Source organism: Topomyia yanbarensis, chromosome 3 (genome assembly GCF_030247195.1).
Source record: "Topomyia yanbarensis strain Yona2022 chromosome 3, ASM3024719v1, whole genome shotgun sequence".
Lineage (NCBI taxonomy): Eukaryota > Metazoa > Arthropoda > Insecta > Diptera > Culicidae > Topomyia > Topomyia yanbarensis.
The window spans coordinates 317734669-317760817 of record NC_080672.1 but is presented as its reverse complement, the minus strand read 5'-3'; the positions used below and the strand labels follow the sequence as shown (position 1 = coordinate 317760817).

The 26149-nt window shown below is 38.6% G+C and overlaps 1 protein-coding gene across 1 annotated transcript in view; it reads left to right on the top strand.

Annotated features, from left to right (window-relative positions):
* The window catches only part of LOC131693211 (tyrosine-protein kinase Drl), a 245305-nt gene that overhangs the window by 44598 nt on the left and 174558 nt on the right, over positions 1 to 26149 (top strand). The window contains exon 2 of the mRNA XM_058980860.1: positions 15759 to 15886. Within this exon, the coding sequence (XP_058836843.1) occupies positions 15759 to 15886 (128 nt within the window). The remainder of the gene's footprint in view (positions 1 to 15758; positions 15887 to 26149) is intronic.

The following is a 26149-nucleotide window of genomic DNA, read 5'->3' as shown; positions in this document are numbered from 1 at the left end:
GATGGGTCGCCTGGCGGCTTCCCGGGCTTCTGCAACAGCACCAATTTCTGCCTTTTCCATCTATCGGGGAAGCGGCACTCGTCAAGGCATCTCTGCATAGCTAGCCTGAACATGTTCGTGTTCGCTATGAACGCTGCCTTGAGAGCACTGTTTGGAACTCCATCTAGCCCTGGAGCTTTGTTCATTGCTAGGGAATTATCCACAGCGAGTAATTCTTCATTCGTCACCGGAGCCACCATTTCGACCGCGCCCACACTGTCTCGTGGTGCAGGTGGCCAGGGGCTTGTGACTCGAGATGGGAAGAGTACTTCGATAATCGTCGCCAACCGGTCCGGAGACCTTTCTGGGGGTGGAGAGCCCCCTTTGGTCTTGGCCATCACAATCCTGTAGGCGTCACCCCACGGATTCGCGTTGGCACTCTCACACAGGTTGTCGAAACACGCTCTCTTGCTGCTTTTAATGGCCTTGTTAAGAGCCAGTTTCGCAGCTCGAAACATTTCACGGCGGTTCTCTCTTGCATCCTCGGTGCGGGTTCTTTGCATCCTACGTCTAGCTCTGAAGCAGGCTGATCGTAGAGCTGCAATCTCGGCACTCCACCAGTATACCGGGCATCTACCGTTTCTTGGCAGTGTTTTTCTCGGCATAGTGGCGTCGCACGCGCGTGATAGAACAGCTACCAGCGCATCCCCGCTTAGACTGTCGGTGTTGGCCTCCAGTCCCAGGGCTGCGGTGAAAGCTTCGCAGTCGAAGTGATTGGACTTCCACCCGCGTACCTGAAAGGGATCTCCCGCCCTCGGATGCTGCACACCATAGTTGATCCTAAAGCGAATTGCTAAATGATCGCTATGGGTGTAGCCCTCGTCTACCCTCCATTCCATGCCTGGAACCAGACCCGGGCTGGCAAACGTTACGTCAATCCATGCCTCCACCCATTATTGGCTAGCACAGCGTCGAGTTTCGCAAGCGCCTCCAGTGGCCCCTGCTATTTGTACAGCGGCTGCCCCACTCTACTGACCAAGCATTAAAATCTTCCGCTATGACTACCGGTTTCCGGCCCACTAGGTCGGACGATAGCCTGTCGATCATCTGGTTGAACTGTTCTATGGGCCACCTTGGTGGAGCGTAGCAGCTACAATAGAACACACCATTGATCTTGGAAATCGCAACACCCTCGGCGGAGGAGTGTATTACCTCTTGAACCGGGAACCGTACCGTTGTACAGATTGCCGCCATCCCAGACCAGTTCGACACCCAATTGCCGTTGCCGGCAGGGATGTTGTACGGGTCGGTAAGGAGTGCGACATCTGTCCTCGACTCCAAGACCGACTGCCACAACAGCTGTTGGGTAGCTGCACAATGGGTAAGATTTAGCTGTGTGACGTTCTCGGCTTCCTCTTATTGGCCTCACCGAAGGGACACGAAGGTCCAACGGGTTACGGGCTTGCTTCCTAGCGGGGCAAATAAGGCATTTATGTGTCTTAGTGTAGCCCCGCTCTTTATGACTCTCCTCGCCGCAGCGACGACATAATTTGCTCCTGTCTATTCCCTTGCATTCGTACGACTTGTGGCCGGACTCAAGGCACCGATAGCACCTATCCACTGAAGGCGGCTGGGGTATGCTAACTGGGCATACTGACCAGCCGATCTTCAGTTTTCCTTTCTCGGTAACCTTTTTGGCTTCCGCATTTAGTAACCTGAGGTAGGCTACTTGCGTGCCAGAGGGTCCCGCTCTCAAGCGCATAGAGGTCCGCTCGATTACTGCGCCACATTGTTCTGTGACGGCAGCGGCGACAACGATGAAAATGACTCGTCCAGTTGCTTACACTGGAGAGTCGTTTCCGCCCCTTAAGATCTCACCTAGGCGCCTTTATCCAGGACCTCTTGGGCCAACGCCTTGTACACCGCTCTAGATTGTGCGGCTCGCTTCAGCACCAAGAGCATTTCGCCTGTATTGGTGCACATCTTGCCCGAGGGCCGAGAGGCTTTCGGCCGCCCGCATTGACTTTAGGACGTCAGCATATTTGTCCTTGTCGGTCTTTACCCACAAGGCCTAGCCTCTCTCTTTGACTTTCTTTGCGGGTTGATGTGCGTTTGGCGTCGGCTTCCTCCTACTGACCAACTCCGCTGTCCCGGTTGCGCCGGATTGCTGGTACATATTTTCCACCCAGCGGGGTCACAGGAAATCAACATGGGGAACGTGCTATCTGCGCCAGTCTCTACTGATTTCTGATGCTATCAATTTTGCTTAAGAAATTAGTTTGTGGAGTTAATTCTGTGAATCATGTCTAGGTGGATTGATCGCCAAATTCTTCATATTTAGATCAGGAGCTGGTTATATTTATTCTTTACCAAACCTATTTGAGGCAAAGAAAAATTTGTATATTAATTTCATTCTAAAAATAAACTTTACTTTTCTTTCACCGATCAATACCTTAATGATACAGAATGACGCTATTGAAAGTTTGTGCTTTTCTTAAGCGATTGTAATTAAAATTGTTACATAGCTGATGGAGACGCGTTGTATTTTGTTTTCACCATGGTACAGTGTGAACTCATCAAGGTAATTGATCAAACAAAAAGTTTTATTTAATTTTTTTCAAATAGACGAGCTTTAGAATCGACGGTTTTGGATACTGTACATAGGGGAAGACTGGGTAAAACGCACTCCCTAAGGAAATATTATCATAACTAAGCTACAGAACATCAATTGGGAGAATTTAATTAATAATATCGTTTAGCCATCATTTTCCTCTGTAATCAAAATCATAACGCTTTGCAAAATATTCAAAAACATAAAAATAATTCATTTCTTCAAAATCATTAAAAATCACCTTTTGAAAAATAAGCGGGGCATAACGCACCTGTGCGGGGGCAAAATGCACCACAACAACGAGGCATTATGCACTACAACAACGGGGTAGATTGCACCGCAACAACGGGGCATAATGCTCGGCGAACGAGCAAGTAGTTTTGTTTTCTAACGAGATTTCACAAAAGTGTGCCATTAAATAGCCTTAGGTTATGCAATTGGTAGGTTTCAGAACGATTTTTCTGTTTTCGATTAAAAACCAGGAAAATCAGAGAAGAGGGCATTTTGCCCCCGATGGAGCAGAGATATAAATTTTGCAAAAAGTGAACTATTTAGTAAATTTTTCATATATAGTGCGACAGAATATTGAGTAACGGTATAAATAGAACTGGAATGTACTGATATAATAGTAAAACGGCATTTATAACAGCTGAAAATCCTTGTTGCACGAGCCACAATAATTACATGAGAAGAGCACGTTATTGTTTTTTGTTTATTTCTCGAGTTTCTATTGATGTATGGTTATCAAACTTTGACGGTGTAAGTTAACTATGACGGACTTTCGACTGGTGTTACCCTTTTCTACAAATTTTCAGCAGTTTTCGATTTAAACAAGGGGTGCATTTTGCCCCGGGGGTGCGTTTTACCCCATCTTCCCCTAATATAAACATTCTTATCTCAAAGTCGTACGGTGCTACTTTCGTATAATCTAATGACAAAAACCATTTTGGGGTAAACTGATTTAGATACGCCACATTACTTACCTGAATTTTAATTTTTTTTGTTAATTAGGAATTAAAGTTAATCTGTAAAATTTCTTAGCAGATCCCACATTGCTTTGGAAAGATTTATGGTGAATCAGAAATCGAATGTATTCTGGCAACACATCTTGGAGCAAAGTAAACTTTTGCGCAAAGCTGTCACCGATAGTTGAACCATTTCAGTCAAACAACTGTTTCCAGGCCGGGGCGCAGTAAGGCTGAAGGTAAATATTTCATCCGGATTTATTTCAACTGCATCCCCCCGTGATATGCTTTCATTCCCCATGCTCTGAAGAACACTGATGCAGCAGCGAAACAGATCTGCCTGGAAGCTGGAATTGTCGTCACCTCGTCCACCTCGCCGTGTTGCAATCCACCCAGTTCAGTAGCTTTCAGTGGCAATCCGATTCCGGTCAATTTTCCAAGCCTTGTTCAGCAAGCTGTGGACCGTAGAGTTCCGTCGTGATCCCGTGGGTATGACGGTATGGCGAAACGGCTTATGTATATGCATTACGCTTTCGTCTCAAAGATGCGATAAAACACGGGCAACTCTTGCGGCTGGTGCAGTTTCTCATTAAAATTTACGTCAGTTCAGGGGAAAGGGCCTTTGCTGTTTTTTGCTCTTTCCTGTTTACCAACTGCTATGGGAAACGTTGCGTTGGCTGGTGGAAGCGATGCGAGATAAAAGAGAATGGGAAGAAGTGGATTAAGTCATATCTAGATTACACTGATTAAATGCGAAGGCGTGACAGCAAAAAAGCTTCCGACAGCGGGAAAGCACGAACGATAATCATCGCTATAATGAGATTATAATCATGTGTCGTAATCGTTCAGCTGATTCCGAGCTGATTCCGAGAGCGTTGGAAGCGAACTAGGGCGCGCAATGGATTTTGTGCATAAATGTATGTCAACTGGTTTCACAAAAGATTTTATTGATCTTTTCAAATCGTAGCGCCAAGTTTTTCACATCGTTTCGATTTTTGATTTAAAAATTTCGGTGCTTAAAAATATGAAAAATCAAATCGTTAAAAAGTGTTAATGTAAAAGATGTGTAAATATAGTCTTAGTTATTCATCATGTATCATATTCAATTGACGCATTTTTAAAGGATTCTCTGGAGGGATTCTCATATAATTTGATTTTCCTATGGGGTTGCATAAACTGTAGACGTAGGACTGTACTACTTAATGTAAAATATTTATTCTCTTAGTACCGTAAACCAGGCTGACTTTGATCATCGGGGTGACTTTGATCACTTGATACTTTTTTCGTAGATCGCTTATCACACCAGAATAGTCTACCGAATCAATTTAATTTGAAATAATTTTTACTCTAAATTTATAAAATACTGATTTGTTATAATTTTTGAGTATATTGTTCGGTTTTTGGGTACAAAAACTACAAAAAACCGAAATTTGGTTTTACGTAATTTTTACGAAGCTTCGTAAAGTGTCTACTTTTTATAAAACAAATAAATCTCAGATTTAGACAAGAGTAATCAATTACAAGCGAGTTTTTATTTTCCTTTAGAATGGGATGTGTCAAATTTACTTGTTTTCTTTAAATACATTTTTTTGTGAAAATAGTTGGCAATTATTTCCAATTATTTAAAGCTAAAATTCGCAACATTTTTTTTATTGTTCAATATTCCAACGTGTGAAAATGGATGAAACTTTTTGTATATTGAGAAAATACTGAAATAAAATAATTTTGGTAATTTTAAAGGTTTTCAGAATCTTTTATACTAGTTGCACACAAATTATACGAATTTTGTTTACTCGGATTTTACAGTACATTGAAATACTTTGTATACAAATTAACATCTATTTAACAATGAGTATATTTTCAGTATTAGTTTTAACAAACATCTGAATGAAAAACATCGACATAAATTACTTAATGTGGGTGAACATGCAGGTTATCAAAGTCACCCCGTATTTCGAAAACGGACTTCAACTTGAAATCATTTTTGGAAAAAACAGTTTTAGGTAAAACCATCCAATCTTGTTCTCCATATATCAGTACACGTTTTAAAAATATTAAACTTGAAAAAAATGTGTTGCGTCTAAAAATTTGTAATGATTACTTCAAAAAGTAATCAATGTCACCCCGGTTTACGGTACATTTAGAGTAATAATAAATTAAATATATTTCCTACGTATAGTTTAAGCACAACCAATCAACATCGAATGTTACATATTGAACCAAACCTTCTTGGTTATCAGGTCATTTCATTTGTAGTAGGTGATCGAATCCTATTAAACTTTTTTGAGAAAGTCTGAAGAAAGAAGACAGCAAACCGTGACCGAACTAATATCTGGAACTATATCTTTATAGCACAAGATCAGCTTTTAAAAATTGTAAAAACTTTTCGATTGTGTGTGGTAAAAAACCCGAACCGGTGAAAAAATCAAATTTTAGACAATATAATCACATTTCATGTATAGACCAAGCTTTCTAGTTATATTTTGCCATTTTTGTAACTATCCTAAAGTACGCAAAGGCCCCCCATTTTATATTGTGACAAACGTCAAAGTAAGCTCAGATGCCAAATTCCACATCATTTCAAGAGTACTTATTCAAAAGGTCCTAAGTGATATTGAGCTCGAACTGAGAATAACGAGGCTGAAGTTTCAGAGACCTAAAACAAATAGAGAACAAATATGTGTTTTGATGAAACAATAATACCAAGACAGTCTAAGGACTATGCTCTTCAGCTAAATAATACCAAAAACATGAAATGTTTAGTGCTAATATAGTTTTTAGGCGCTTTAGAATGATGCGTCCTTTTGGAAATTATAGGACCTTTCACATAGGCCTTTTTTTCGGGCCCAAAAAGCATACGACGCTGCACTTAAGGCTTTTTTCAGCAAAGCTCTTACCACGAATATTGAATTTCTTCAAAGTTTTCGACAAAATGATTTCGGGAATACGAATGTTCTTCATTATTATGGTAAATAGTTACACTGGATTTAAAAGAAGTCTTGCAGAAAAAAAATGCAGGAAACTTTAGTTTATATTAACAAACCATTGGCTGAAAGTGGTTAAAATCAACGAATGGCATGTTATTTTAGAATAACTAAGCTTTTAAATTATTATTTATTATACTTTCTAAAATCAACTTCGAAAATAAGTCGCATGAACAGATGAAAATAATTTCCTTTTATTTTGATGCTTAGGACGTTTTTACTAGGTACCTAAGTGCATTGGGAAAAACATAGAATAAAATTAATCTTGCGTCGTTTTTGCATGGCGCCTATGAACAGTTGCAGAGGTTTTGAAATATTTCACGCATATGTCCTTTCAATTTAAAAGGTCTCAAGTGTAAAATTTCAAAATATGATCATGAAAACTTTGCGTCTTTTTATATAATGCTTGTTATTTTGGTAAATACTGGGTATAATGAGTCCTGGGTTTCGGTATTCGTTAGCTATGTTGTAATCACATGCTGTGCTGCAAATTACTCAGTTTGTTTACATTTGTCACTAAGGATCATTTGAATCAGCACTCTTGATTTGAACAATTCTAGACTCCTGCCCACTTCGCCTGAAATTTTTGAAATTGGTGCTATGGGAAAATATGGAGGAAAAATATATTAAATGCTATAACTTTTGAAGTAGCAATCAGGAAATTACAATTTATACTTATTATTAAAGTAAATAACTTTGGTATTTTAATGGAGACATTTCTGTATCTAGAAAAATACGGGAAAGTGGGGTACTGGTTCACTTTGGCCCTAAAATCCCCTATTTTCAAAAAAAAATTCTGCTCCGTGATGCAAATCATAAATATTTTGCAGTTATTCTAATGTGAAAAAATCTCAGAAATGGAACGGAACCTTTTTAACCCTTGTCCGAATATGGGAAGTTGGGGTTATAGGACCTTTTGTCATTCATATTAAATTTTATCGTTTTCTCGTGCATATATCTCTATTATTACTCAATCAATTTTCATAAAATGTTACTTATTGAACGTGGAAAATTCTTAAAAATACAACAAAAATAGATTCGTTAGCGGTAAAATTTAGCAACATCCAATTTTTTGACATTAACATTACAAATCACATTTTTTTCATTAAATATCCTAATACCTCAACTTCTCCTATTTTTCCAGGATGGAAGATTTTCTCATGTTATCTCCAAGCGTATTTTACACTAAAAGTAGTAAATTAAATAAGAATTTTGCTGTTAAATGGAGTTAATATGTGCGATTTTATGATAAAAATGTGAAATAGAGACTATATGCCAGATAATTTGATGTTCCTGAATTTTACCGGTAACGAATATATTTTATTATGCACGACAAAATGATAATCTTTAATATGAATGACAAAAGGCCCTATAACCCCAACTTCTCGTATTCGGACAAAGGTAAAAAAGGTTCCATTCAATTTCTGAGATTTTTTCACATTAGAAAAACTGCAAAATATGTATGATTTGCGTCAAGGAGCAGAATTTTTTTTAAAATAGGGGATTTTTGGGCCAAAATGACCCAGTACTCGCTTTCCCGTATTTTTCTAGAAACACAAATACCTCCATTAAAATACTAAGGTTATTCCCTTGTATAAATTGTTATTATTTGATTGCCACTTCAAAAGTTATAGCATTAATTATATTTTTTGCTCCATATTTTCCCATGCTACCAATTTCAAAAATTTCAGTCGAAGTGGGCGGGAGTCTAGAATTATCCAAATGATGTAAAATTTGACATCTGGGCTTACTTTGACATTTGCCACAATATGGGAGGGGGGACTTTTGAGAAATTAAAAAAAAATTGTTTTGGTATACCCTAGTACGCATACAAATGTAGCGAATGCAGTGGTCTTAATCATACAGGGTGTTTGGTTCATGGTTAAGAACCTCTCGGAGGGTGGGACTGTCATATTTGGAGAAAAAAATTGTTCTACACATATCATCAAATCTCAACCGTTATAGAGTTATTGAACTTTATATGTAAAAAACTTATTTGTCTTAAAATACCTCAAACTCAAAAAGTATACTTTGTATTTCAAATATTTTAGGTCCACTGGGAAAGTGAGAAAACTTTGCATTGAGTGATGCCCTCATATGTTTCAGCGAATGAGTTTAAGTAGCCTTACAGATTGTTAGTCTTGAAGAGCTGCATAATTCGTTCTTTGACATAATACACTTACCTTTTCTTATTTTCATGAGTTTGGGTTATTCAACTTGGATATTTTTATCTCATTTTCACTAATACCAGCTCTAATTGAAAAAGTATGGCACTTATTGTACTTTTTTTCTTTTTATTCGAAAGCCAGGAAAATTCTGCAGAGAAAAATATATTAATACCTTTCAGTTAAGTGAATTTAGTATTCTTTTAGAAGTAAATTAGTTTAAAGTTAGTGCTATTATTAGCATTTTCGTTAATTTTCTTAAAATAGTAAATAATAAACATCACCATTATTATCATGAAAATAATGCATCTCAGCAAGTTATACAGTTCTTTCTTTGACTCCTTTCAATTATCTCTTTTGGTTTCGATGCAAAATCGTTTTTATCACATTGTTTCCTATGCAAAAATAACGATTTCGAACCCACTACATTTGTGGCGAGGTCATGCTGTATTAACTATTAAATAGCTGCAAAATGAAAAGAGATATAGACAAAGTGTCAAATAAAAAGTTATAGAGAACATTAAGGGGCATCAAATGAACAATAGTAACGATAAATTTTGTTGATTAATAATAAGAATAATTAAAAAAAACTCTCCGAAAAACACAAATTTTGAGCTATTTCGTTAGTAAAAAATCATTTAGTACACTTAACTAAATGATATTTGTACATGCAGTGATAGGACATTTTCTCAGCTTTCCAATTAAATCTTGTAAACAACGATATAAAGCATATTTTTCAGATTAGAGCCTTTTAAGCACTTGCAAGTCGGTTACAGGAAAAGTATCGTAATGAAATTACAAAGAAATGAGAAGAAATATGAATATGTCATCCAAGAACAAATTATGAATCGTCCTAAAACCCAACTTTCAGATAATGGATATTGCTATTATCATACTTCATTATTTCGAGAAAATTAGCAAAAACCTCCTCAAAAACACTAACTTTTAACTACTTTACAGCTAAAAGGTAATTAAAACTAATTAACTTAAAGATATGAGAACACCATTGAATAGGAAATTTTCTCACCTTTCGAATGGAACTAAAAGATTTAAAATACAAAGTGTACTTTTAAAGTTAGAGGTATTTTAAGACAAATAAGATTTTTACCCAAAGAGTTCAATAACTCTGTATCGGTTGAGATTTGATGGTATGTGTAGAACAATTTTTTCTCCAAATATGAGAGTCTATCACCCCCCGAGAGGTTCTTAACCATGAACCAAACACCCTGTATATCGTATATGTATATTTTTAATATACAAGAATCGAAAACAATTTTATATATGGACATAGATGCGTTTTTGCAACGGGTTTTCGAGTGGCAGTGTATTCATTTATAAATAGGCTTTGTAGTATGTACCTATTACAGAATCAAAATAGGATAGACTGAGTGGAAATGAATCAATGAATTGATCGAACGTAACTAATAAACTTTTGTTGTGCTTTCCATCGATTCGCGTAAATTTGTTGCTAAGAAAGTATTCGTCTTTGCGCAACGAAAGCACCGATTGCTATCATGCAGGTTACGCATGCAACCGCTAACAAACAGGGATGCCACATTGAAATCTATGTTTCGGTCAAAAATATCTAGAACATGCTTCGCAAAGTCGTTTCAAATATATAAGAATATGAAAATCGGAAATATAGATCAAAAGTAAAAATATAACAGGAAAAAACTCTGTGATAAATTTCCGATAAATCTGTGAAAAATCACAATATTTCTAAAAATCTGTGAAATTTTCATCAAAATGCCAAAAATTTGCCATCTGTGATCAAAATTGTGAAAAAAATCTATGACATTACAGAAAAATCTGTGAATAAGGGTAACAAATTAGATATACCTACCTACACATTCGCCTCAAACATTGAACCCAAGCGCACAAAGCAAAATGAGTCAACGCTAATGATGATGGGTAGAGCGAAAGAAACGACTATTACCACGAAACTATGTTAACCGTGTTTGCAAATGGCGCTCGAATGTACAAACGATTTTATGTACGAATAATTATGTTCGAGATTGTATGTAAAAGTGTGCTGGAAACGAGCACAACACAAAAGACAGCATAGTGTTTGAACAGGCAAGTTCAGTCGCGTGTTGAACTGCACTGGGTAGCGTCTAACTCAGCTCACTGGCTGTGAAAACACACAGCGCAGTGATCTGCTCCACCTGGCGATCAACAGGCAACTGAGCTTGTCTGGCCATATCCGTTTTTTAAATAGTCGATCATGACGTCATTCATAGAAGCGTAGCGCGCTAGGTACACAATTAGATCGTGCCGAACTTGGGAAGCGCCACTTTCTGTGTGTAAATGCGCGATATTTTGACTAGGTTGTACATTATTAACATTTTTAATGCCATGATATCAAAAATCTTTGGGTGAGATGGCTGAATTATTTGCGTTTAAAATTGGACCACTTTTCGTTATACACTCAAGTTTTTTTAACGCGGTATTTTTTTCGCGGATTTTGAAATTTACGCGGTTTTCATTTACGCGGATTTTGAAATTTACGCGGTTTTCATTTACGCGGATTTTGAAATTTACGCGGTTTTTATTTACGCGGTTTCAATTTACGCGACATGTATCCCCGCGTAAAATAAACCTGAGTGTATACCATTTTTGTAGAATTTGCAAAGTGCACCCCCAAACAATGACGTAGTCCTACGTCAAAATTTTTACAAAGTGACGTTTTCATAATTTTGACATTTTGCTTGGTTACCGACATATAGCGAGAAACATGCTGAGAAATGTTTAATTTTTTGCTTCAAATGACTGTGTCTGGGGATTGGATCAAGTTATCTTGATGTATAAGATGTTTGTATGTGTAAAACTACCTGAGAAACACAATGGCATAATCATTTTCAAAACAAAAATACACGAATTGAGAGAACTGGAAATATAGCATATTTGGCAACACTGTAACCAAAAGTATCCATTTTTTCTGGATTCCCTGACTCGTTTCCTTCAAAATGCATCTCACCGATTGTTTGTAGACCAAATGAAGGTATCCAACGGGGAAAAACGATCGGAAATGGTCCTAAATAAGGTATTGTCACCTAAGTCAAAAGACTAAAAAAAATAATTATTAGTTTAATTCGAACGGGCGGGTTCGCTCCCGTCATACCTCTGTTCACTGGGCAAGGAACCAGAAATCGATAGTCCTGATTAGCTCTTTCACGCACCGAAGTACGATGGGTAATGAACTAAAAAAAAATTCATCAGACGATAATAAAAACCCGGGTCTTGGTATCTAGCGGGGAAATTAAATAGATCAAATGTGTTGGGGTGATTAGCTGCCATTGTGTGTGATTCTCGCTTTGCAGGCAGGGTACGATCACCGTCGTCAGTGGGATAATCATATGTTCTTTCTGGGATGTCACCATAACCAGGGATAGCATAAGAGTTAGTGCATTGGACCAGAATCTCAAAGGTTGCGAGTTCGAATCTCGCCTCTGGGGGGAATTTTTTCACATGATTGCTTAGCTTCACTCACCATTTCCGATCGTTTTTCCCCGTTGGATACCACCAGTCCTAAATAAGGTATTGGTACTTAAGTCAAAAGACCAAAAAAATTGAATTATTAGACCAAATGAAGCCAAAGATATGAATAAAAGTTAATAAAATATCAAAATAATAATAATAAATAGAATAAAAGTTAATAAAAATCATCAATTGATGATTTTTTGCCTTTCTCATATAGAAAGGTTATGCAATCGCTCCAAACATCGACTTTTTAACCGATGTATGTATGAATGTGAAAAAAAATGTCACTTCTGTTTCTCAGAGATGGCTGAACCGATTTGCACAAAATTAGTCTCAAATGAAAGGTACAACCTTCCCATCGGCTGCTATTTTGTTGATCGAAATTCCAGTTCCGGAGTTTCGGGTTGAAGAGTGCGGTCACACAGCAAATTCCCATATAAACTGGTACCACCATGATATCCAAATGATGCAATACATACTAAAATGCATGCAACATTACTTGAATTTGCGGGTCTAGATTAATAATGGCCAATTGAAGTAGTTTTGACCACATTGGCCACCTATGACGGTTTCTGATGCCCTCGGGGAACTTGTCAAATTCCTAAGTTAATATCCCGTCTATTTCTCAACGAATTCTTGATCGATTTGAACAAACTTGATTTCAAATGAAAGAAATGACACTGCCATTATCTGCTATTGAATTTTATTCCGACCTGACTATAGGTTCCGGAGTTATAGGTTGATTAATGCGGTCACACAGGAATTTCCCATATAAACCGTTACAATCGTAATATCTCAAAGGTTCAAAATCTACTGAAACGGACAAAAAATAAGGGCCAAGTGTCATATACCATTGGACTCAGTTCGTCGAGATCGGAAAATGTCTGTGTGTATGTATGTGTGTATGTATGTGTGTATGTATGTGTGAATGTGCAGACATGACAATAAAATTTCCTCATCGGTTTCTCGGGGATGGCTGAATCGATTTTCACAAACTTAGTCGCAAATGAAAGGTACAACGTTCCCATCGGCTGCTATTGGATTTTATTTTGATCCGACATTTGCTTCAGGAGATACGAGTTGAAGAGTACGGTTAAATAGAAAATCTTGTTATAATTTGTCCACATCAGTTTCTCGGCATGAATATATCTGTGTCATACAACTTGCATTAGCAGTTCTAGGTCATTGACGGCCAACCGAAGTGTCGCCGACCGCATTGACCATCGTAAACAGTTCCGGAAGTGCCCCGGAAGAATCGCCACCTATAAAAATTAACAAACTCACAACAGTTTATCGGGGAAGGTTGGGACGATCTTCACAAACTTAGTCCCAAATGAAAGGTATATAAGCCATAGATGTCTATAAAATTTCGTACGAATCGGTTATATGGTTCCGGAAATATAGACAAATCCTTCCGGTCACCTATGAAATTCCCACATAAGCCGGAACCATTTTTTTGGGGGACCACATGAAATTTCAGGAATCGAATTCGTACTTTCGATGCCAAATACCTCCAAAATGCATGAAACGACTAGATTTGATGGTAAGTCGAAAAAATGTTCGGCTGCTATTGAATTTTATGTCGATTTGAATCCGTTTCCGGAGTTACGGCTACACCCCTCAAAAAGCAAAGAATCTCAGAGGCCCGGCTAGTCACTGTTCTCTAGTTTCAATGAACTTGTAATTTGAAATACAAATGATCGAATGTTTCGGCGCTTCGATTCTCTCACTGATAAAACGACAAAAAAGAGGCTTACAATTTCGTTGGGTCTTAGTAGTGATGCTTCTTGAAGTCACAATTATAGCTTGCCTTTTTGAGGGTTAAAAGTGCGACCACACATATAAACTGATACCACTATAACAGTTCAAATCACTAGTGACACCCCAAAGTCGCTTTGATATATTTGATATCTACGACGGTTTCTGAGTTCATAAAAGTAGGAACTGAATAGGAAAATTTGAAAATCGAATTTATATTTTTGATACCTAATGTCTTTAAAATGCACAAAACGTCGAAATTTGATGAAATCTCGAAAAAAAATTGAAAAAGTTTGATTTTTTTGCATTTTGGCAAATTTTTGTCTTTGCCTTTCTCATATAGAAAGGTTATGCAATCACTTTGAAAATCTTCAACCTAATTTTCTTTCGACTGACATAGGATTTATGGATTTTACAGGAGCGTAGCTACGGAAGAAAGGAGGACATTAGGTCCGTGGCTGGCGAGCGTAGGTGCAAAGTATATTAAGAATGTTACAGACATTTTCACAATTATATTGAGCATAATCGGTCATGGAGTCAAAGTTTGAAGAAATGAGAAACGCATACAAATTTTGTCATTAGAACACGTATAAGTGCGACTTTTGTTTACATTTTTAGTAACAACTCGCAATATTGTCAACCGTTCTTCGGAATATTTGAGAGATTAATACAGTATAGATAGAAGTATCAATTGTCGTCTGTGAATTGTTTATACCATTTATAAGTTTCTCAAACTATAAAAATAGTTTTTCTCGAAATGTCCTAAATGGCGCTTGTCATAAGATAGCACATAACACTTATTTGCATGTGATGAGTCCAAGTCGGTACACCAAATCCAACTTTTTTTGAATTAATAACGACTCAGAACTTTCGTAATAAAATCCAGCAAAGAAGCACACAACAAGGAGGATTATTTAACAATCGTAGCCCGTAAAACGAAAAAAGCAATTAAAAACAATCACCTAAACAGCAGTAGCAACATTAACAGTAGGCGAACTGAAAGATAGTCGTGTGTTTTCTGATGACACTGAAAATGCTCTAGTTCTTATTTTTTAATATACAAAAAATCCATGGCTGGTAACACACGCATCGACCTCTGTCAAAAAAGAAAGTTTTTTTCATACTGTAGGTTCATTTGGTGATGTGTGGTCCATTCCGACTGACATAGTCAGAGAAAATCGGATACAATAAACACGCTTTATTTCTCTGCAGTCTATTGAGTTTGCTTGCATATGACATTAAATTACTTTCGGCTCTGAGACCTACGCTTTATTATTCGCTTCCAATCTTCTTTCCTGTTCCGAACTTATCATATCAGTTTCCAGCAAATACAATAACGATGAAAGAAGCTTATGAATTCAGCTTTAAAAGTTGTGTTTTCCTTTGAGAAAAAAAAACTTTTATCTCCAACCACTCGGCAAAGTGCACGAACAGAACGACCACCCAACACGTCTCTAATGAATAGAATAGGCCAACTTTAAAACTAATGAGAAAATATTTGCTGACAACGTGTCTACTTTTGAACTTTTCGCTTGACACCCTCTCTCTCTGCCCCTGTCTCTATCTCGCGGGTGCTTTCAGCCCGCTAGCCTTCGCATTCGCGCCCGACAAGAGTTCAGTGAGCCGGCAAGTACTCGAAAGAAGAAAAACCGAACGAAAAAGAAAAACATCCGGCAAATACTTTCCATTCTACCCCGTCACCCCACTTTATCATGATAAATTTGTTTTTAATGTATTTCTCTCGTGAAAGCGACTCTGTGGCTCGCTAAAATATTCATTTTAATTTTTTTTGCTCTCTATCTCTTTTCCACTACAGGTATCGAGGCGGATCTGTTCTACGTACGAGACGGGGCCATTAACGACTATGCCATCAGCTTCGTGGTTCCGATGAAGACCGGCATCGACGATTTGCAGTTTTCCTGGCAGAGCCGTACGGCATATCCGGTAAGCATTAGATTGTCTCCGGCGCAGAAACTACCTTCCCCTAATCCCCTTCCCTTACCATCATCTGTATTATATGTGAACAAACTAGGATACACCTAACCATGATAGGGTTACGTGTAGAGGTGCTTACTCAACAGGACATGTTTATGACAATGTATCTATCGGTGTTCCGGAGCGGAATGGTTCCTGTTGGGATCAGTCAGCCTCGACAGCTGTGTTGTTTGATTTATGATTTTAGATTAGCTACGTTAGCTTGTTCTAGTGCATAAGCAGAAAGTGGTGATTTATATTCTTTTGTTCTGGGACATGAGTGTTCGTTAACAGTACTAGGTTGTATTCGAATCGAGAGGTTTACAATTGTTTCGATTTTGAATGAGATGATAATCTACTAGAAAAGCGTACCAGAAAGGAATAGGGAAATTTTCAGCTTGAGAGACTGGGTTTGTAAAGCATTAAATGCTTGCAGTGACAGTTTGAGTAAACAACAAGGATGGTCTACCAGATACGTGTACCTTGGATTTGTTCCAAGAGAATGAATACAGAAACAGCAGTCAGCTTTCGTTAGGCTGTGATCTTTTCATGTTAATCAAGCTATAGTTACGGCAGTTTCAAAATCTAAGGAAGGTCAGCTGTGCACCAGTATTTTATGCTACTAGAATGTTTAATCAACCTCTTATTGAACATCACGAAGCTAACGAAACAATTCTCATAGAAACAATTTTACCTATTCATTGATACTCAGTAAGATTACTGTAAAAAAAACTCCCATTCACAACAGTGAGCATTCGATTGCAACAGATTCCAGTCGCAACGTTTCAATCGAAACCGAAGAACGCCGAATTGCTATTCAAGCCGTGGTACTCGGAATTAAATTTACTGAACAAATATTTGCTTGAAAAGACGTGCTCCAAAGCATAACCGAGGTACATAGATAGAGGCGGAACCTACAGTGCAGGTGCATACTCGAATAGGATTCACCGGAAAGTGAAACAATGCTAAATCAACACACCCGGTGCGAAGGGCGGAAGGCGTCCCAAGTTCGAAGAGCGCATCGCTATCTGGCACTATCCATGCTATCGAGGGTATCCCCCGCTTCTCACTATGGTTACCAACCAGTTGAACGTACCCAACTCGTTGCTAGTGCTACGTACACACATAGCACGTAGGACCTGGACATAGCTAGTAGCGACTTGTCGCTTTGACTGTCAACTCGGAATGGTCGAGGACATTTCCCGACAAATGTGCTCGGCGTTGAACTTCCACTGCTGCTGTTTGTAAAGCTTTTCACGTTCACGTGCCGTGCGGCAATGACCTCTTGTGCAGTAGCCAGAGCGTATGAATTATTGCCTAAAGACCTATATTTGAACGAATCAACGAGCGCGGAACTGGATCTCATCTGGGAGCTTTTCCAGAGCAAGCAAACCGCCTTTTTGGGACGGGAATATTCTGTTAATGCTAATGGTGAGAACTAATAGGACTTATTGTGAATTGTGATTTGTTAAACAGATTAATATTTGTACCATTCATTTGATTAGAGGGTATCCTGGTCCAGCAGGCACATATGGTGTTTGCATGCATTTTCTATTCATGTATAATAATTTAACTACTAAAATTTGGTGACGATCCAGTTTTGGAGATTAACTTTTCGCTGCGTGTAATGCTATACGATCTCTCCAGGCAGAGCGTGTGTCTAATCAATTGTTGTTTATTTACTCTCTATCGTGGGTACCAATATTATAGATAGCTAATAGCGGTAAGCTTGAAGCAAGTTGGTACCGCCACACGGTACTATCTTTGATTGTAGGCCTGAGTTTAGTACGGTCTAAGACGTTAGTACCTGTCATTGCAGAAATGGCTGCATCCTGAAGCCAAATGAAAACAGTGTAAAAGGCCGCCGTGTTCCTCTTGCATACATCTCAATAATTTGAATCAACTTTTCGACCTTTATGTGCAACATTGTGGCCCACGTTGCACACAAACCATATGAGGGCAAGTAAGCAAGTGTTATTCTGTATGAAAAACAGGTATAATCGAGTTTTAAATGTCATTTTTTGATATTATTTATCGTCCTATCTATAAGGTGCTACACGCTCATTTCAAAATGCCACGTCGAAGAGTTATATTGCAGGTTAGCAGAAGTCGAATCATTTTGAAACAAACTGTGGAACAATTTTTTTTAATTGGATGCAGAGATGCATTAAATAAAAATTGATTTCGTTTGTTAGTTTACTTATGGCTATCAAAAAAAGTGAAACTGTTTAATTTGACCGCAATTTTTTATTTAGTTTAACAAGAGGAAAAGGAAAGAATATATAATCACAATTTGTTCCCTTTCCTAGTTGTATCTTCTCACAAAGAACACAGTAAGCAGGTGGAAGTTTACTTACATTTTTACTGCTTTCGAAAGAGTTCATACTATGATTAAATAAAAGATTCTTAATAAAGCCAAGCCATACAATCTAAGTAACACTTTTAAATATGATGGCAAACAATCTGCTACAAATATTCTCATTTTGATCGTTATTTAAATAATATCGAAGCTTGCTTATATTGTTTTACTATTTTTAATTATTCATCAAATCTTGGACGATTAGCATTTCCACTGTAGAACAAATTGTCGTTTAATACTTAGTGATAGATCAGAAATGCACAGGGTATGAAAGAAGTTGTGAAAGTTGAGACTGGACAGATGACTTGACAAAAAGTGGAATGCGGAAGAATCGCCCAAATCTTGTCGGAACTTAAGGGGGGTTGTGTAAGGTATTATCGGCAAAAAATTGGATTCCTCAATTTTTTTTTTCGATGCAAAAATTATTTGTCTATTCAGCCAGGTGCCACTCATAGTTGGAACCTGTGTACATTTTTCGCGACATGTCAAGCCACCCGTACATTCACGCTCTGCTGAAAATGTCGCATGTCTCAAACAGGTTAGCTTCCAAGCCTCGATGGTTGGTCTCGTGACATGTCATGGAATTTAAATGCGTCATCGGTCTTGAGACTGGTCATGAGGATAATTTACCTGTCGCGGGTAAGGCGATACCAGTCACAAAATTTACGAACCTGTACAAAGATGAACATTTTGTTATGGTTTGCTAGTTTGACCTGTATCTTATTCTTGATCGTTTAAGAACCGTGCAGTGGCAGATAAACGGAATGGTAGACGCTATATAAATTCAATTATTTTGAACTTCTTCAACTTTTTGATAATAAATGTAGCGAGTTACGAGGAGTTAAAAATCAATAGTTTTAGACATTTTAAACGCACACTGGGAAGTAAATGCGTCAAAATCGAAAAATTTTCAACTTTTCACAGATAAACATTGTTTGTTATTGCGAGTTAAGAGGTGTTGAAAATCAATAGTTTTAGACATTTTAAACGCACACTGGGAAGTAAATGCGTCAAAATTTGAAAATTTTCTTCTCTTCACAGATAAATATTGTTGTTGGTGTTGAAAATCAATAGTTTTAGACATTTTAAACGCACACTGGGAAGTAAATGCGTCAAAATCGAAAAATTTTCAACTTTTCACAGATAAACATTGTTTGTTATTGCGAGTTAAGAGGTGTTGAAAATCAATAGTTTTAGACATTTTAAACGCACACTGGGAAGTAAATGCGTCAAAATCGAAAAATTTCAAGTTTTCACAGACAAATATTTTTCGTTATTGCGAGTTACTAGGAGTTGAAAATCAATAGTTTTAGACATTTTAAACGCACACTGGGAAGTAAATGCGTCAAAATCGAAAAATTTTCAACTTTTCACAGATAAACATTGTTTGTTATTGCGAGTTAAGAGGTGTTGAAAATCAATAGTTTTAGACATTTTAAACGCACACTGGGAAGTAAATGCGTCAAAATCGAAAAATTTCAAGTTTTCACAGACAAATATTTTTCGTTATTGCGAGTTACTAGGAGTTGAAAATCAATAGTTTTAGACATTTTAAACGCACACTGGGAAGTAAATGCGTCAAAATCGAAAAATTTTCAACTTTTCACAGATAAACATTGTTTGTTATTGCGAGTTAAGAGGTGTTGAAAATCAATAGTTTTAGACATTTTAAACGCACACTGGGAAGTAAATGCGTCAAAATTTGAAAATTTTCTTCTCTTCACAGATAAATATTGTTGTTGGTGTTGAAAATCAATAGTTTTAGACATTTTAAACGCACACTGGGAAGTAAATGCGTCAAAATTTGAAAATTTTCTTCTCTTCACAGATAAATATTGTTGTTGGTGTTGAAAATCAATAGTTTTAGACATTTTAAACGCACACTGGGAAGTAAATGCGTCAAAATCGAAAAATTTTCAACTTTTCACAGATAAACATTGTTTGTTATTGCGAGTTAAGAGGTGTTGAAAATCAATAGTTTTAGACATTTTAAACGCACACTGGGAAGTAAATGCGTCAAAATCGAAAAAATTCAAGTTTTCACAGACAAATATTTTTCGTTATTGCGAGTTACTAGGAGTTGAAAATCGATAGTTTTAGACATTTTAAACGCACACTGGGAAGTAAATGCGTCAAAATTTGAAAATGTTCATCTATTCACAGATAAATATTGTTTATTATTGCGAGTTAAGAGGTGTTGAAAATTAATAGTTTTAGACATATTAAACGCACACTGGGAAGTAAATGCGTCAAAATCGAAATTTTTTCATCTTTTCACAGATAAATATTGTTTGTTATTTCGAGTTTCGAGGATTTGAAAATCAATAGTTTTAGACATTTCAACTTTTCACAGATAAATATTGTTTGTTATTGCGAGTTACGAGGGCCCCGTGGTGGTGGAGGAACGCTACGTGGGAAGCTGAGCTGCAAGCAACCGGGCGGGTCATAGGTGGTGGATAATGCTTAATCGCGATAGCAACTAGTTGTGATTCGCGACCCGAACCAGCAGCGGGGGCTGACTGCGGGTGTGGTAGGACGAGGTAGTGGGCCCTATACGTTCTAGGCCTAAATACCACATGCCCTAAAGCAGCCCTGACAAGGCGAGCCAGCGCTTAGCCCAAATCCCTCTCCTCCCGTTATCCTTCCTTCCTTCTGCGGCTGTTCGCCCATCTAAATATGGAAGCTGTTCTTCAATGTCAGCTTCTTTCACCGAACAGCCTAGATAAGCCGTGTAGTGTCGGTAGTGGTTGTTTCAACCGACTAAGAATTACACTACGGACTACCTGTTTCAGTGGTAAAAATCTACCAAACAGGGAACCCCAATTCCATAGTGTCATGCGACCCGTGCTATGGGTAAAATTGTTGAGGGGGTTTAAAACATTCTCAATGGCGAACGGAGCCTGGGAAGAGTCGGGCGAACTCCCCAGTATGCTGCATTACGCAGCGGAACGTTCACTCTACACACCGATTTTTTTTTTCACCGATGATCCACTTAATTTTGCCGAATTTTTGTTGGCTGGGGGTTTGCTGAGACTCTCGGCTGATGGTAGTTCGGTGAAGTTTTGTTGAGTTTCGATTATCAAATTTCGATGTGTACAGATGAACCTGCCCAGAGGCCGTGTGGTATCCGGCCTAGAATTGAGCCACTGGAGTCCTGCTCCCATGTCGTAGGAGGCGACTGAAAGTAGGAGACCCTAAGTCAAGGTGTAGTTCCGTGCCGAGGACTTAATGACTGGAGGGTCTAAAATATGCCATTCGCGCACGGAGCGTTTTGGGTTGTGCCCTTGCTGTGTTATGCGAATCTCTGACACAGTGGACCATTATTTTCTTCGCAAATCGTGGGAATCAAATGATCATGTCCCATTTAAACCTGATATGGCTCGCTAAATGCGTTAACATCCCAACTCGCTTGGTGTCCTCTAGTTGTTGTGCAATTTGTGTTGGAGATGAAATGTACAGTTCTCTAATCAACAATGGTTAGAATAGCACAAGTCAATCTCCAACATAAACGTACAGCAACTATGAATTTATCTCGACTCATGCAGGAAGGTAAAGCTTCCATAGCATTGGTTCAAGAACTGTATTTCCATAAAGGAAACTTCTATTTTGGAAAGTTACTTAACACTGCCTTCATTGCTTACAACAAGACAGGCATGACTAACCCACGTGAAATGCCTCGTGCTTGCATTCTTGCAAATAAGGCTATTGACGCGTGTCTCATATCGGAGCTCACAACTCGCGATATCTGTGTTGTCACAGTTTCACTGACTGTCGGAAACGTAGACAAAAAATACATATATTGTTCAGCATACCTACCGCATAACGAATGATCTCCTTCTGATGATTTCAAAAGCGTTGTATCATATTGTAGCAGAAATGGGCTTCCGCTCATTATCGGCAGTGATGCGAATGCTCATCACATCATTTGGGGCAGCTCAGACATCAATCTGAGAGGCTCTGAACTGATGGAGTACATAAGTAGTACAAATCTCCATATTCTGAATGTGGGAAACCGACCAACTTTTGCGAGGTCTGGAAGGGAGGAGGTGTTAGACATAACACTTTGCTCTGATAGAATTTTGCATGAACTGGGAAATTGGCAGGTTCCAAATGAAACTGAACCGTCTCTATCCGATCTTAAATATATATTTTTCGATCATTTTGATGTCACCTTCAATGTGGTGACATATCGTAATCCTAAGTCTACAAACTGGGACCTCTTTTTGGAAAACTTAGCGACAAAATTTCATGGATATTTTCCAACAATTAGTCAACTAGACGACTTAGATGACGTCGTGGATACGACAAACTCATTCATATTAGCATCCTACGAAGAAGCTTGTCCACTTCGTACTGTTAAATCGACTAGGGGAACCCCTTGGTGGAGGGCTGAGCTTGATAGAATGAAGAAAGTTATGAGAAGAGCTTGGAACCGGCGTCAGCGTGATGACTCCAGGGCTTTCAGGTCAGCTCGTAGTGCATATAAGAAATGTCTTAGATCTGCAGAACGGGCTGGCTGGCAAAGCCTATGCACTAATGTCTCTAGTCTGAACGAGGCTAGCAGATTAAATAAAATTCTCTCCAAATCGAATGATTTTCAGATGAACTCCTTAAAAACCAGAGATGGTGTTTATGTGACGGACGAAAAAGATGTTCTTAATTGTCTCTTCGACACACACTTTCCAGGTTGTATCGATCCGGAGTTGAACAATGTTCACCGATCTCATTCTGGTGATTCGGACTCGTGGGCGTTAGCACGCACATTGGTTTCCACTGAATCGGTCAAGTGGGCGGTTGACAGCTTTGCTCCATACAAATCACCCGGAAAAGATGGAATACTTCCCGTGCTACTGCAAAAGGGATTTGATATTCTTAAACATGTCTTGAAAAAGATTTTGCTTTCCAGTCTTGCTACCGGGTATATCCCGAAAGCATGGCGAGAAATAACTGTTAGATTTATTCCCAAAGGGGGGCGCTCAAGCTATGAAGAAGCCAAGAGTTTTAGGCCTATCAGCTTAAGTTCTTTTCTTCTGAAAGCTTTGGAACGGATAATCGATCATCACATCAGGAACGTTAGTTTAGTTGAATATCCACTGCACAAAATGCAACATACATATCAGTGTGGGAAATCCACGATCACTTTGCTTCACGATGTTGTTTACAACATTGAGAAGGCCTTCTCGCTCAAGCAATCTAGCTTGGGTGTATTTCTAGATATTGAGGGTGCTTTTGACAATGTGTCCTTCCAGTCTATTCTGGAAGCTACGCACGGTCATGGGATACCTGCATGTATCTCAGGTTGGATAAACGCAATGCTTAGTAACCGCATACTTTGCTCGTCACTGCGACAGGCTGAGATACGGAAGTTGAGTATTTGCGGTTGTCCTCAGGGCGGCGTTCTGTCACCTTTGTTATGGAACTTAGTAGCTGACGGCTTGTTGAAGAAACTCAATGAGCTTGGATTTCCAACCTGGTTTGCTGACGATTACCAAATACTAATTACTGGATTTTGCATCGGAACAATCTTTGACTTAATGCCACAGGCATTAAGAGCTGTCGAACAGTGGTGTCGACAAGTTAAACTATCAGTTAACCCAAGCAAAACTTCAATGGTTCTTTTCACGAAAAAGCGAATAACAACCGGGGTTCGTCCCTTGCAGTTCTTTGATTCTGAGCTGCTGTGTGCAGATCAAGTCAAATACGTTGGAGTCATATTGGATTCCAAACTGAATTGGTCTGCTCACATTGAGTTCAGAGTCAAGAAAGCGTGCATGGCCTTCGGGCAGTGCAGACGAACTTTTGGAAAGACCTGGGGTCTCAAACCTAAATACATCTATTGAATTTACACGACAATTGTACGTCCAATACTGTCATACGGATGCCTTGTGTGGTGGCAGAGGGGAGAGGTGGTGACAGTCCAGTCAAAGCTAAACCATCTGCAAAGAATGGCGCTCATGGCGTTGACTGGTGCTTTCACCACGACTCCGACTGCTGCTCTTGAGGCACTTCTAAATATCAAACCATTACACATACACTTAAAACAAGAAGCACTATCATGTGCATACAGACTGCAGGTTACTGGGCTTTGGAACAGTAATCATGTTGATCTTGCTACCAGTCATACACGATTGTGGTCACAAATGGTTACATGGGGTGAAGATATTCTTGCTCCCAGCGATATTACACTCACTTGTAGTTTTCCTTACAGGACATTCCATGTGAAGATTCCCTCTCGAGAGGAGTGGTTGTCTGGCTTTATGGAAAGACAACAACAAACGCAAGTGGTTTGCTACACTGACGGTTCTCTGATGGAGGGACGTGCTGGTGCTGGTGTCTACTGTCGTGAAATGAGATTGGAACAATCTCACTCACTAGGTAGATACTGTACTGTATTCCAAGCAGAAACCTTTGCGATTATGTGCGGGGTGCAATCGGCCCTTCAACTGAGTTTATCCGGCAAAGTTATAAACTTCTGCTCCGATAGTCAGGCTGCAATCAAGGCCCTTAGCTCAGACAAATCCCGGTCCAAGCTAGTGATCGCGTGCCGAACCCAAATCGAAGAACTAAGCATTGTCAACACTATCTACCTTGTCTGGGTGCCCGGACATTGCGGTATTACTGGAAATGAATGAACTGACGAATTGGCCAGGGCAGGTTCAGCGATTGACTTCGTTGGTCCTGAGCCCGCGCTGCCAATTTCGACAAGTTGGATAAGGGAATTAATACGGTCCTGGGCTTCGTCCGAGCACCGCAATTATTGGAGAAATCTACAAACGTGTCGCCAAACAAAGGCGTTTCTAGAACAACCATGCCCAGTGGTTTCGAAAAATCTCTTACATTTTTCAAAGCTCCACTGCGGCATGCTGACCAGGGCTTTAACCGGCCACTGCAAACTCAATTATCACATGGCAACTATTCAGCGCGCTGAGTCTTTTTCATGTGATCTTTGTGAATCCGACTACGGAACCTCATATCATCTGATATGCAACTGTCCAGCGGTAGCGCAATTGCGATTTCGGGTCTTCAGCCGTCCTTATATAGACGAAACCATGTTTGGTCGACTGAAACACAGAGACATACTAAAGTTTCTTGTCCAATGTGGTAAAGAGCTTTAGGCTTATTCGCAGGCGAGTTGAACTACTTGTGAGTTTAACTTACCTGTTGTTTATTTTTGTTTTGTGCTGTTATTTTTCCCACCCTTCCAATTCTACTTCCCCACACCTCCTTGTCCTTTCCTTCCGCTCAGGAAATGATGAAACGCACGGCAAGGCACAAATCCCCGACTATGTACGGGGAACGTGCCATTTGAGCCAATATATTCTGATTCCTGATTGTTATTGCGAGTTAAGAGGTGTTGAAAATCAATAGTTTTAGACATTTTAAACGCACACTGGGAAGTAAATTCGTCAAAATCGAAAAAATTTCGACTTTTCACAGATCAATATTGTTTGTTATTGCGAGTTACGAGGATTTGAAATCAATAGTTTTAGACACTTTAAACGCACATTGGGAAGTAAATGCGTCAAAATCGAAATTTTTTTATCTGTTCACAGATAAATATTGTTTGTTATTGCGAGTTACGAGGATTTCAAAATCAATAGTTTTAGACATTTTAAACGCACACTGGGAAGTAAATGCGTCAAAATCGAAATTTTTTCAACTTTTCACAGATAAATATTGCTTGTTATTGCGAGTTACGAGGAGTAGAAAATCAATAGTTTTTGACATTTTAAACGCACACTTGAAAGTAAATGCGTCATAATGGAAAAAAATCTACGTTCACACAAAATTTTTATTTGTTATTGCTAGTTACGTGAAGTTGAAAAACGATAGTTTTGGAATTTTTAGGCACACATTAGTAAGTAAATGCGTCA